Source organism: Gouania willdenowi, chromosome 14 (assembly GCF_900634775.1).
Source record: "Gouania willdenowi chromosome 14, fGouWil2.1, whole genome shotgun sequence".
Taxonomy (NCBI): Eukaryota; Metazoa; Chordata; class Actinopteri; order Blenniiformes; family Gobiesocidae; genus Gouania; species Gouania willdenowi.
In genome coordinates this window covers 16,841,990-16,855,729 of record NC_041057.1, presented here as the reverse complement: position 1 = coordinate 16,855,729, position 13,740 = coordinate 16,841,990, and the positions used below count along the sequence as shown (strand labels likewise).

At 36.9% G+C, this 13,740-nt stretch overlaps 1 protein-coding gene across 1 annotated transcript in view; it reads right to left on the bottom strand.

Annotated features, from left to right (window-relative positions):
• Nucleotides 1-962: 962 nt before the first annotated feature.
• klf5l (Kruppel like factor 5 like) overlaps nt 963-13,740 on the bottom strand; it is a 30,628-nt gene continuing 17,850 nt past the window's right edge. Inside the window, exons 2-4 of the mRNA XM_028466875.1 lie at nt 11,564-12,506; nt 10,215-10,274; nt 963-1,552 (exon numbers count right to left, since the gene is read on the bottom strand). Coding sequence (XP_028322676.1) covers nt 1,374-1,552; nt 10,215-10,274; nt 11,564-12,506 — 1,182 coding nt within the window. The 3' untranslated portion in view covers nt 963-1,373. The remainder of the gene's footprint in view (nt 1,553-10,214; nt 10,275-11,563; nt 12,507-13,740) is intronic.

The following is a 13,740-nucleotide window of genomic DNA, read 5'->3' as shown; positions in this document are numbered from 1 at the left end:
ATAGTCTTTAAAGACGCAGGGGCCAATCGGACGCTTTAGTCAAAGGAGCACCGTTGCTGCGGCAACCGGCAAAAGGCCCGGATACAAACATTGACTGTGCTCGCTGAGCTTGACAGGTACTACGTGTGCCGGGGCGATGATTAACTTTTCCGTGAGGTTTTTGATTGTTATTAGGAGGGAGCTCATTTTGGCCAGGAACACAGTTTCACTCGCGTTAGAATCAAAAGTGGAAACGAAACCAAATACGTCGAGGAAAAAACTCCAATACGGTCGTTAAATTCTCCGAAATATAAACACACACATATACATACATATATATACTGTATATATTTACAGATATTTACACAGGCAGGACAGGAGGGGAAGGCGTGTCCGCCTCCCTTTGAAAGTTCATACCTCCAAAACGGCAGCACGCTCATTAATTTGAACTGAAGTTATCACAAGTGCATCAAAAGAGTCAGACATGTTTTATCAATGAGTTCTAACGGCACGTTTTTTATAAATGATAAGAAATGGCACCAAAGATCACCCTGGGGTTCATTATTCACAGGATTGTGTAACTGTGAGTGTGTTTAATATACAAATATGTGTACATCATAAATTATGTTGGCTGCAACGATTGTTCGATGAATTTTCTCTGCCTCGAAGACTTGTTTATTAAAAAATTATTTTGTATTTTTATTTATTTTTTTGGGGGGAGGTTTTTTTTTATTTTTTTTTTACAATTTCTGCATTTTAGATCTTAGTTTGGCGTCACCTGTAGTGGAATTTTTCATGACAAATATGCATGTTTTTAACACTGTATGTAGTGACTGCATCTAAAAAAGACAAAGTAAGTAAAAGTGGTCCTGAAATTTTCACGTTATCTATATTCAATTCTTTTTACCAATCAAAAAAATCCCCAGAAATGGGTGGAGCAAACACCAAGTTTCCAGTTTTGTGTTTTTTTTTTTTTTTCTCCGAAGAATTTTTTCCTAATTTTTCAGTAATTTTTAAAAATCACCCATGGTAGTGGTCGGGTTTTTTTTTTCCATTTTGTGAGGCATGGCATTGGTGAAAATAAGACACAACTCTAAGTTGTCATGGATTGTCATAATTTGATATATTTTGATTATAATCACTTTTTATTGGAGTTTGTGAGGGTGTTACTAGTTTTAGGGATAGGGTTAAGTGATCAGCCTTAGTTTTTGTTCCATATTTTAAAAAAAATTGGGCTTAAATTAAACAAAAATATATTTTATCCGTATATTACTCAAATAATTGACAGAATACAAAGATTTTGATCGCTGCAGCCCCTAATAAAACCTGATATTTGTGTTAGTTTGTTGGAAGGATGTGTGGATGATTCGGGTGCCTGTAGTTGTGTGTGCGTGTTAGTTCTGGTGGCGCTTCATGTGCAGAGCCAGGTGGTCTGAGCGTGAGAAGCAGCGGCTGCAGGCGATGCACTTAAAGGGTTTGGCCCCGGTGTGTTTCCTGTAGTGTCTGGTGAGTTCGTCAGAACGAGCGAAGCGCCAGTCGCAGTTTTCCCACGTACAGCGGTACGGTTTCTCTCCTGTGGGTAGACACAAAGCACAGATGTGTTCAACAAATGTCTATCTATAGTACATAGATCTATTCACTGAAAAATTATTTTTTAAAAAAATAGACAAAATGACTCAAATAATACACAAAATTACTGAAAAAAAATACACGTATTGACAAATAATACACAAAATGACAAATAACACATAAAATGACTAAAAAATAATTTTTCAACAAATACACAAAATGACAAAAAATGCACAAAATTACTGAAAAAAAATACACTATTGACAAATAATACACAAAATGACTCAAAAACACATATATTGACAAAAATACACAATGATTCAAGAAATACACATATACTGACAAATATTATACAAAATAACTGAAAATTTATTTAAAAACATACCCAAAATGACTCAAAAAATACACATTGACAAAAAATACACAATGACAAAAAATACACGTATTGACATAATACACAAAATGACTCAAAAAAACACATATATTGACAAAAATACACATAATGACTTAAAAAACACATGTTGACATATTTAAAAAAATAATGACTCAAAAAATAAATGACTCCAAAAAATACACAAAATATGTCAGAAAATTCCAAAACAACAAAAAAGATATATTGTAAAATCATTTTCACATACAGAGAATGAGCACAGTCAGCATTTAAAGGTTTAAAGCGTGCTACTTCCTGACAGTGAGCTAATCATGGACACAGAGAATAAACTGTACTGTTGAATAGAATAGTACAGTATGTACGGCAGGATGTCATCTTTCAAACTAAAGAGCCAAATAATGAGAAGGAACGTTCAAAACTCTCCAAATGTGGTTCGTTCTTCACAGAGGACACGTTTTTAAAGTTGACGCTGGTGACTGTGAGGGTCATTAGGTCCTCATTAGCAGCATTAGCCCGTTAGCACTGATTAGATAGCTCCTGCTATTGACCATCAATCTCTGAGAGACACTTTTTATCACGGTGAGGTCGACCAAAGAGCAACGAGAAGAACAAAGAGAAAAGCTTTGTGTGTCTGTGCAGAGGTGGCAGAACTACACACATCTTACACTTATTAGTACACGTGTGTTAAAGGGGAACTGTAGGGATTCTATTAAATAAATGTGGACATATTTACTTTAATCTGTAATATTTTAAACACCAAATACTCCTGGTTTGAAGTATTTTTATTTGTAGAGCTGCTCGAGAGCCACATTGTCATGAAATTAGAGAAATAAAGACGTGATGAAGTCTTTTGATGTTTAGAGTCGACACAAAAAGTAAAAGTAACCACAGCTTCTGTTATTTATTCTTATTTGTGCCTTTTTCTTTAAGTGTCACCTCAGTGTACATCAAAAAGTACTATTTCAGACAAATGACTGCTTCACCAACAGTCACTGTTATAAACTGAAGCGTTTTTGTGGGACTCTGAGCATTACCGATGTCAGGCACTGACGTTGGATGAGAAGGACTAGTTCCAGTTTAAAGGGTTGAGGTCCATGTCTTTATGACATACAGTACATCATGTTGGAATAACAAATGAATAACAATTTTACTCAAAAATATGAGTTTGAATCTTGTGCTTTGAGGAGAACATGCAAACACTCCACAGAAACACCTTCACTTGCACCCTAAACGTTCTAACTGTGAAACGCACAGAATCTATGGATAGATGTATATTAGCAGAGCTAACAGCTAAATGCTACAATTGTGTTTGTTGCACAATATCAGCCTTTGAAGGCTCCACTAAGCACTCTGAGGCCCTTGAGCCGGTGCTATTAAAACAGGCCCTGCCCTTGATGAGTGTGTGTAGAGGTGAAACACAAACATCTCCATATTAATAGGCTGAGGTCCTCCACCTGCAGGTGTATTTGTTGGATTTACTCTGTAGCTGCGCCGTCGGGGTCAAAAACTCTCAGACTATTATCCCTGAGAGCTAGCAAACAGGCCGGGTGAAATACAAGACATGGGCGCACAGAACAAACACACTCCACTGGTATATGTTCCTAAACAAGCTGCTAAAAGGTCACCTGGAAAGCTGAACCACCATTCATCCAGGACAAGGTGAATAAATAAAACACCGCTCCATGCGTAATGAGTTCTACTTCTTATAAACTCACAGTAACCAAGTTTAATGCTCATAAAGCTTTGAATCAAACTTTATTTACTATAATAGAAAAGTGGACAGTTTTCTTTTTATCAACGAAAACACAGGTTTCCAACCTTTTTTTGGGGTGTGACCCCATGTGACCCCAGAGACATTAGGTTTTGATCATTTAAAAAAAAAAAAAAAAATGTGTTACAAATAGAATAGCCAGGATTAGTGCGCCATACTGCATTTTATTTCAACTTAGGGCTGGGAAAAACATTGATTAATCAAATTTGTAGATAAAAACGATTTTTTTTTGCAAAACTAATGTATTTATTTATTTTTTTCCCACCACAGTTTTTTCGGACTTTTTCGCGTTCCGATGTGAGCCCGCCCCCCTCTTTGTTTATATTTGTTTAGCCTTTGAGTAGGCTATATGTGAGCCATAGGCATGTTCAATGTTTTATTCACACTACGCTGAGATGCTATGGGAAGAGTTCATTATATTTTTAATTGTAATGTTATATGTTATAAAATATGTAGTTATCTGATATTTTAATCAGAAAATTTAAGCTACTGTGAAGTTGCTGTTGCACTTTTGCTTAAAACTGGGTTCAAGCTTAAATGACAGAACCTCGTTTACTTTTTATTTTGGGATTGTTTTTAACTCTTGAGGACAATCACAGCAGTAAAGTTGCACTTTTGACAATGTATCTGATGTCTGCAGTCATTATTAAGTGCATAAAAAAAAAAAAATCAAAACTCGAATTGAAACTTGAATTTTCCTTTTAAATATCGGAGATATTTTTTTAAGGCAAAATCGCCCAGCCCTATTTCAACTGTATTTATATTTGAGAAAGTTGAAGTATAGGATACAGTTATGTGATATTTATTGTGTGTATGAATACAAATCACACAGTGTGATGTGCATTTGAAAAATAATAATAATTAAGAAAAAATATTTTAATTATAAATAATTTTAATCCTTTTATTTGCTTACTTTTTTTTCTTTTTTTCTTTGACCAATTACTAGACTTTTCAGGCGACCCCATTTAATTCCAGGCAACCTTACATAGGGTCCCGACCCCAAGGTTGGAAAACACTGAACTAAAACCATAACGCTACACAGAAGTCCTATACCCTCTAAAAACTGTTTCTACCCTTAAAACTAAAACTAAGCCTAAAGCTCAACATAATCCTAAACCTATTTCTACCCATTTTATTTCATTTATTTATTTAGCTCAGATTAAAAAAAAAAAAAAAAAAAAAAAACAACATTAAAAGTGCAAAAGAGGGAACGAAAGAGCCCAAAGAGCTCCACCCCTTTCAACAAACACAAACAATTTAAAACAAAGGCTAACAAACACTGATGCACAATTAAACTTTGATATATGAGGAGAAATAATATACAAAGTACACAAAAATCAATATCAAAAGACCTATAATAACCCAAACCCTAATGCTAACTATAAAAACATGTTTGCTAATAAATGTCCCTTTTTTTATTCTTTGTAAATGACACTGGAATTTGGTCCAGCTTTGTAGTTGTTTTGTACATTTCATCTCTCGCTAACCATTGTAAACAAGAGGAGAAAGCGTCTGCATAGAAAAGACAGCGGCTGTTTGATCAGGTGCCTGATTAGAAAACAAACCATTATCCCTCGGACGCACATGCTCGCTACGAACACACAATAACCCTCAACGCACATACACACGATCACAACAAAACACACAGTGAGGAAGCGTAACAGTGCATCAATCACAGGAGACCAGATATCTGCTGATGGACGCCGACTCAGTAAAAACTCATCTCCTGGGGAGTATTAAAAGCTGATGGCACAACGTGTAACGCTATGTCTTTCCAACATGACTGCACACGGAGCGGCGTGTTGGTGTATTCTTTTATCAGCAGTGTAATAATCCTGTTTCATAACCATCTGTGAGCTTTTACTGAGTCAAAGAGCAAACATGCTCAGGCTCTCCAGAACGCCAATAAACGTCTTTGTGGTCCTCTCAGCTTTATCAGCTCGCTCAGTGTTTGTGAAAAGGGCTGGAGGTGTTTCTAATCAGGCCGATATCACTCTGCTCGTTACATACACACACACACACGCACACGCACGCACACACACACACACACTTTGACCTCCTCAGGCTAAGGCCAAGGTAGAATAAATAAATAAATAAATACTGAAGCTGTCACATTAGTTCTTCTTGGTTTTTATTTTTATTTTTATCTGCATGTTAGTAAACACAGTAAAAAAAAATAAATAAAGTCAATTACATTTTGAAGCCTAACTGATGCACTGTTTAATTTGACCAAAAAATGTATAATTAAATCTAAAAGGTGCAATATGTGTAAATTTTCAACTTTTAAATTTGTCTTAAATAAAAATGTGTTAAGAAACATGTCCTTAGCTGTCATACCATATGTTATTTATTCATTTATACATAGTTATATATATATACATTATTAAATATTGCCGACCCGGCCAACCTGTAGTACCTATTTTCCACCAGTTGGGTGAGTATAAGCCTATTTACAGCAGAGCAGTACCTGAACTGGACCATCTCTGGTAACAAACATCCATCAAACAGATAAACGATGCGCTACAACTAACAAATAACGGCTTAAACATCTTCACTCATGAAGGCATCGCACATGCAAAGCCGACGGTATACATCTGAAAACATGTAGCATGAGATGGGATGTAGCAGAGTGGTCGGATATGGCACAAGTGTTGGTTTTACTCAGTAATATGCCACCTGGTGGTCGCAGAAATTGCTTGCAAATCTCACAAATTGCACATATTTATTCAAAACTTTGATTGAATTGATTTTTGTTTGCATTGAAGTATCACCTCACACACCACACAGTCTTTGTCTGTGCATGAAATCAAATGTGGGTTTTTTTTTTCTTCAGAAAAGTGCTTAAAAAACACCTTATTTCCTTCAGTACAAGTATTATGTGTAAATCTGTGCAAAATCCACAGCTCACAAATATGTTCAGATTTCATTTATTCAGACAACTGTTCCTCAGGATAGCCACTTTGATCTCCTGACATGTTTTTATTATATTATTATTATACATTACTTTACATTATTATGTTATTTAAATAGAAGAAGAAATGATTCTTGATGGAACAACACTAGGAAGTTTCTGGGGTTTGGGTTCATCTCCCAACACAAGTTGTAATGTAAACATATAAGTTTCATACTAACACCCAACATGGTGGCTATGCTGGTGCACACATGTATTACACATCTGTTAATAATCCTCTATTCATTGCATGCATTCTAACATTAAAATCCCATATTTTGCCTCAATGAGTCCAAAGACTGCTTCTGATCTTATCAGTGGCCCAGCCAATCAGTGTGCATGGATAGGTTGCATACGCACAGGTCAGGTTAGGAGGTCAGGTAGGAAAAGATCATAAATAAAACCATGTGGGTTATGTTATCACTTCCAGGTATTTGTTGGGGATAAGGAACGAGCTGCAGACTTCTCTAGGACCAATGGTGCAAAAATAACACTTTAGTAAGATTTAAAAAAAAGTAAAGGACATCATTTAATTTCTGACATCCAGGAGTGAACTAATCTATAAAACTAAAACAAGGAAAAACTGGATGAAGTCACGCAATATGTATTTAACACTATAAATAACATAAGGCGTGATTGAGACGTGATAGAAATCCAACCAAGTTTGCAAAGATAACGAAAAATAAACTGTTGATGTTCAGTCTGGGACTAGATCTTCTTCTTTATAATTTAGCTTCATTACGGTCATATTATTATTACTACTATCATTTCTGCATGTCAGAACGATCCGTTCCACATCTCTCTCATTATCAGACGGTGAGTCATCATCAACTGTACCGAAAACAAGACGGGACACGGTTGGTTTGGATAAATTAAAACTGAACTAGAAACCACAGATCTGCCACAGGTGGCGTACACATGGAATTCACAATTGTAACTGCGTTCTCATAGAGTTTATGCTACAACAGGACATAGACCAGCAGGAAATACATTAAACTATTCAAAAGGTTTAATTATAAGGCTCAAAGTGATTTCATCTTCTTTAAATCGGCGAATAATTGCCAAATAGTACATATAGGTCAAATATTGTACAAAATTGAACCCAAACATTGACACTAACTCGTGTTTAGTTTCTATTTCTGAAATATAAATCAAGGTAATTATTTCATTCAATTGATAATGTTAAATATTTCTGTTTTCCAGGCATTGACATTTTGCTGTTTCCTTATTTTAGCTTGCATCGTGCCATCGTAACACACCACACTATATGTCATTGTTAAGGTCACGATGTCCACTATGCATCCCACTATGAACTAATGTGGTTGATAAAAGGAGTTTAAAGATATAGAGCAAAAGTTAATATTAACAGATGTGAATAAACTGGTTCAAACCTGGTGTAAACCCCCATCAGGACTAATTTTTCAGGTATATTTTGTGTTTAACAGTGTTATCTCATCATCTTTAAGCATAACCCTGTTTACACTTCTCAGTGCTGATGTCAGAGTGTTTGTCTTCAGTTATGCTGAATCCTGAATCCAAAGGTTTCATCTTACAGCAGGAAAACGCATCGAAACCAGCGTTTCTCGCTGGTTCAGAGAAGCACCAACTTCCTCCTCCTCCTCCTGAAGAGCAGGAGTAACTGGTTTGCCATTCATCTAAAAACTTGGCTTGTCCTCCCTCTTTTCTTTGTCCTCACCTCCTCTTCTCCTCTTACTCTTCCTAGTTTGTAAAAAGGCTCACGGGACAATTACAAGCACAGAAACGCACGTCAAGGACAACAAAAAGTTACGCTTCTTCTAAGCTGGACATGAATATATCGAAACTGTGGTAGACAGTATAAATTATATAAATTAGGCCTATAGTACCAATCGCAATGACGCTTTTTGATGACCAAACTCCTAACAGCGGTTTCTCTGACAGATATTGCCATTGCGATTCGATTTACGATTTTTAAAATTATTTTATACATTTAAATGCATGTGCGTTTTATTTTTTTTCCAAATTCCGTTTTATTTTAATTTTTTTCATAAATTTCGTGTTTTCCACATTCATTTTCTTACATTACGTTTTTTTTAGAAACATTAACCTTTTTAGAAAGTTTTTAACTCCTGTGAGGAAACAAAATAAATAAAAATACTAATAAATAAAAAAACCATAATTAGAAAACTATGCGTCAAAAAATAAAGATACAATTAAAAGGTAAATATAAGTTATACTGACATGGATTGTTCTGCTTCTTTTTAATTATTCGTGTCGTAGATGTAAGAGAGCAGCATTAATGTCACCCAATTCCCCCTCAGGGATCAATGGTTTACTGAATCTGAGCAGGTTTATTGATTTAAATTAACCTAATATAAATATCCTGATGACATCATTTGAGACGATAATGATTTAACAAAAACAAATGGACGCAAGGATGCATCAGTTATTTCACCACTAGGGGCCAGAATATTTGACAGTATCAGAAGTTATCATTGACCTACAGTGTTTCAGACTCTACAAACCCTGGTATCCATGGTCTCGTCCACAACAACAGAACTTTATCCACTGATCTTCTGTAGCTCTGATGAGATGTTGCTTAAACTCTGAGCAGGTAAAACTGATTAAAGCTAATCATGTTCTCACGTGAACATATACAGTATATCACTCAAATGATGGAGGCGGAAGAAAAAAACCTCAATATTAATGCGATTAAGGTTAATCGTTCAGCATTACCCTATGGTAAAAAGAGTAAGAGTTGGACTGATATTATTTATAATATTACAACAGCCATTACTGTACACTTGGTCCGTTTCCATTCAGAGGACAGCAACAGATTCATGACATGAATAAAACCTGATACGTAGTGAGCCGCATGTACTTTATTGAGACAGAAATACCCAGACTGTCTTTGCAGCTCCAAAAGACCTCTGTGAATTAAAGTATTTTGTAACTATACAGAGTTGCTGTCGGGTTGCACCGTGGACTTTATATCAGCCACACGATCCAGAGTGTAATAATATAAGCTCCTATAATTTACTTATTCCACCACGTTGAACAGAGTAATTGCAACTTGGCATAGCCAAGGATTGTGTTATTTGCAGGATGTTTTATTTATTTTGTGTGCTCTTGAAAAGGCGAGTAATTGTTGTTGATAATATTCTCACTATTTTACATTATATAAAACAGCCTGTTGTACTGTTTTTATTTAAAATATCAGCAATGGTGTTTGTGTTCGTTTTGCACTATTTTTCACCATAGTGCTTTAAAAATAAAAATAAAAAATCAATATAGCTTTGCTAAGGGACTATACCGAGATAGGTCATATTGCCCAGCCCTAGGACATCATATACAATGCAGTCAGTAAAAAAAGGCTGAGCAAATAAACCCTATTGCAGAAAAGCACAGTTTCAGAAATAGGAGATTTTAACTTTACAAAAGGCAGTGAAGTAAGTTAAGAACCTTTCATTTATGAAAGCCCCACACAAAATAAATAAACAAATAAAATAAATAATAAAATCAACCAATATCTCAAATAACTGTCTTATATGTCTTCTAGCGGCCGAGGCTCCTACCTGTGTGTGTCCTCTGGTGGGCCTTCAGATGGGAGCTCTTTGTGTAAACTTTGCTGCAGCCTGTGAGGAAACCAGAGGGAGACATGAGTTCAACTGATAGAATAAAGCAGCTTCTCTCATTTAACAGGGATTACGATGAAGTTCACAGTCAAATGAAGGTAATTTTATTAAATCTAATAAAATGGAAAAAAGAAGTTTAATGTGAATTATAAACAGTTAACAGCATGTAAGTCAGTGTGCAACAGAATGTAAAATAAAAGGTGCTGCAGAAACTTAATATTTTAAAATGTATTAATCTGGATAATGAAGTGAGAATTTGTTTATATTTAGCTCTACAATAACAACAACAATAATAATAATAATAATAATAATAATAATAATAATAATAATATAATTAATTTCTCATCATACAAGATTCTTAAAAATATATTGTTTATATTTTTTTAATGAATATATTTAGGTTAACACATGTCTCAAATTGAACCACCCTTTAAATCAGATTTTAATAATATTTAATTAATACATTTTGTCATTATGTTTTTCTGGTTTTGTTTACAGGTCATAAAATGGGCTGTTTGGGAAGCCAGAAGTAAGATGAGTTGGTCTTCTCTAAGTCTACACACACACGCACATTTAAAACAAACCAATGCAACAAAAGTAAAATATTTTGTTTAAAAACATAATAAATACTATCCAGCAATTTCCAACAGAAATTTCACTGTTTCCCAAAACTCTTCAGTTTGTGGTAGTTTTCTTTCCAGAACTAATTCAGTCAAATAGTTTATTAGCATACATTTTAGATTACATTAAGGCTCTGTTCAGGGACCTCTTTGCCATTCCATCTGCTGTGTGGAAGAGAGCTCCCCCTTGCTCTTAGATGAGCTACATGGAAAGGCATAAGCAGAGAGAGCGGTCAGCATGACCCCCTGGAACAGAAGCACAGACGTCTAGATGGCAACAGGAAACACTGTTTAATTAGGCACAAAAACAGGAGCTGGGGTGGGGGGTGGATAGCGAGGCGTTTGGTTTAAATACAGCGCTGTGACTATCTCTAACCAATGGGAAACATGGGTCAACTGGATGATTACCTGAATTAGGGGATGGATACTGACAGCTGATGGGGCAGCTGACTTCGTGCCTGCCTGAACGAACGCGATGCTCAATATTTGCCCCAATGATTTCTGTTTCTACGAGTTTTTAAATTCCCATTATGTGCGGAATAAAAGACGACAGTAAACGAAATGCTCAGGAAAACCTTCCAGAAGCACCTGGACCAAGTTTATAATTTGATATTCAAAATGTTGAACATGATAACCACATTGAAGCTCTGAAGGTTAACAGACCGGTACCTGGGTAATCACAGAAGTGGATCCTCCTCTTCTCCAACTCTGGGTTGTTCCGTCGGTTGTATTTGGGACCTGTCAGGACGCCCTGTCCGTGTGTCATCAGCAAAGCGTGCGGTGACAATCCCGTCACCTTCACCTCTCTCAGTGTGTGCTGGTACGGAGGCGGACCCTGCGGCACTAAACCCAGCAGCTCCGCCTGCCCGTCGGGGCTCCCTGGCTGGGAGTTGGGGGGTGAGGGGGGCAGGCTGTGGGGCGCCGTGTGCTGGTGTTGGTAGTATCCGAGATGATGATGATGATGATGATGCTGATGCTGCTGCTGCTGCTGCTCTGGGATCATGTAATGGCCGTTAGTGGTTGGCACAGCCACGCTGCCTAGGTTGAGCATGGTCCTTCCGCTGGAGGAACTGTGTGCTGCCAGGTTGTGAGAGAGCGTCATGGTGAGGTCAGCACAGCTGCTGATGGGCATGTGGTAGACCTGTGGCTGTGGAGGCTGAGGTCCGATGTGAAGCTCTGTGTCCAGGCCCTGCTGCTGCTGCTGCTGCTGCTGCTGAGTACTGGGGGACACGCTCACCGCTCCTCCAGCGCTCACATCTGGCTTTATGAAGACGCCGTTGACAACAGGCGGCACACTGAAGACAGATGTGAAGTCGGGCAGCGCCTGGGTGCAGGGGCTGGAGCAGGGCACCTCCAGCCCGGGCTCGGTCTTGATCTGCTGCGGTGTCAGGGTCTTGGTGTTGGATCTATACAGGCCTGTGCGCAGGTGGGTGGTGCTCGGGAGAATAACGTTGATGTTCAGACTGTACGGAGTGGTAGGTTTGTCATCAGAGAAGTACTCGTCGATGACGGACGCGCTCTCTCGTCTGTACTTTCTGTCAATGATGTCAGTGGACGGACTGAGCAGAGGGCTGTTCACCCGAGGAAGGTATTTGTCCATTTCAAGCCGAGCCTGAAATATAAAAAGCAGAAAACAACATAAGGAGGAGTTCACCTTTTTTCCATGTCTAACTGCTGATTATATATCCATTAATTATTATTTGTTGTTGTTTATTTGACAGGAACAATGTAAATGTGCATTCATAAACATTACAGTAAATGTGCCAGTGTTAGCCTAATGGCTATTTTTCATCTGCTGTTCCTGGACAGCTGTTAAAAGTCACCCTAAAAACTCAATCTATCCAAAAAAATGTCACAAATTTTAAAACAGCATAAAACATTCATGTTCCTGGTATTTGTATTCATCTTTACATTTATTTGTTGTCTAACCAAAATTACTAATAATGTATATTTCCGTTTCAATAAATAGTTCAATACATATTTTAAATATAAATATAAAATAAAATGCATGAGAACTCATGACTATCAGGGTTAATGATTACTGAAAAGCCATTTTCATAGCTGGGTTTTAAATTAATTGTATGTGTTAATGTCAATAATATTTATAGGTAATGCATTCCAGCAATGAGCAGCTTGACTTTGTGCAATTTTACTTTTTAATACATGTTTTTCCTTTAATTTTAAATACGCATTTTTTTTTTTTTTTTTTTTTTTTTAGTTTTTAAAAATATTTAGAAAAAAATGTATAATTTTTTTCCCCCAACTAATAAAATGATGAACCGTGATATTATTATCATTATTATACAATAAGGTCTGGGCAAATATAACAATTCAGCAATATATATAAAGGTTCTCTCCTACACAATAAGGAAATATGGTTCCGATACAGTTTCATCTTTAAGCGTACTTTTCACTAAAATCCCAGGTTTTAGAGCCTGTCCAGCCTCCTGCCCCAAAAACAAGGCATGCTAACTCACTCACACGTGCTGTCCCTTAGAGAGACAGACTGCAGACTTCCTGGTATTCAAACTAAAAACACAGATTTCTCCTTCCTCGTATCATTGGTTAAGGTGTCGACACGCATTTCTTTCAACCAACAAGACCAGGCAGGCCGAGCACAAAGGAAAATAAACTACAGGTATTTGTCTTTGTCAAAGCACGAGGAACGATCTGATCTTCATCCCTGATGAACTGCTTTAGGCTGGGGCTGTTTGTGTGGATGTCATTCAGAGTCAATGGAGCAGACAGCGTCACGTTTAGAGGTGCACAAAGCATCGACTACATACACACACACACACACACACACACACACACACACACACACACACACACACACACACACACAC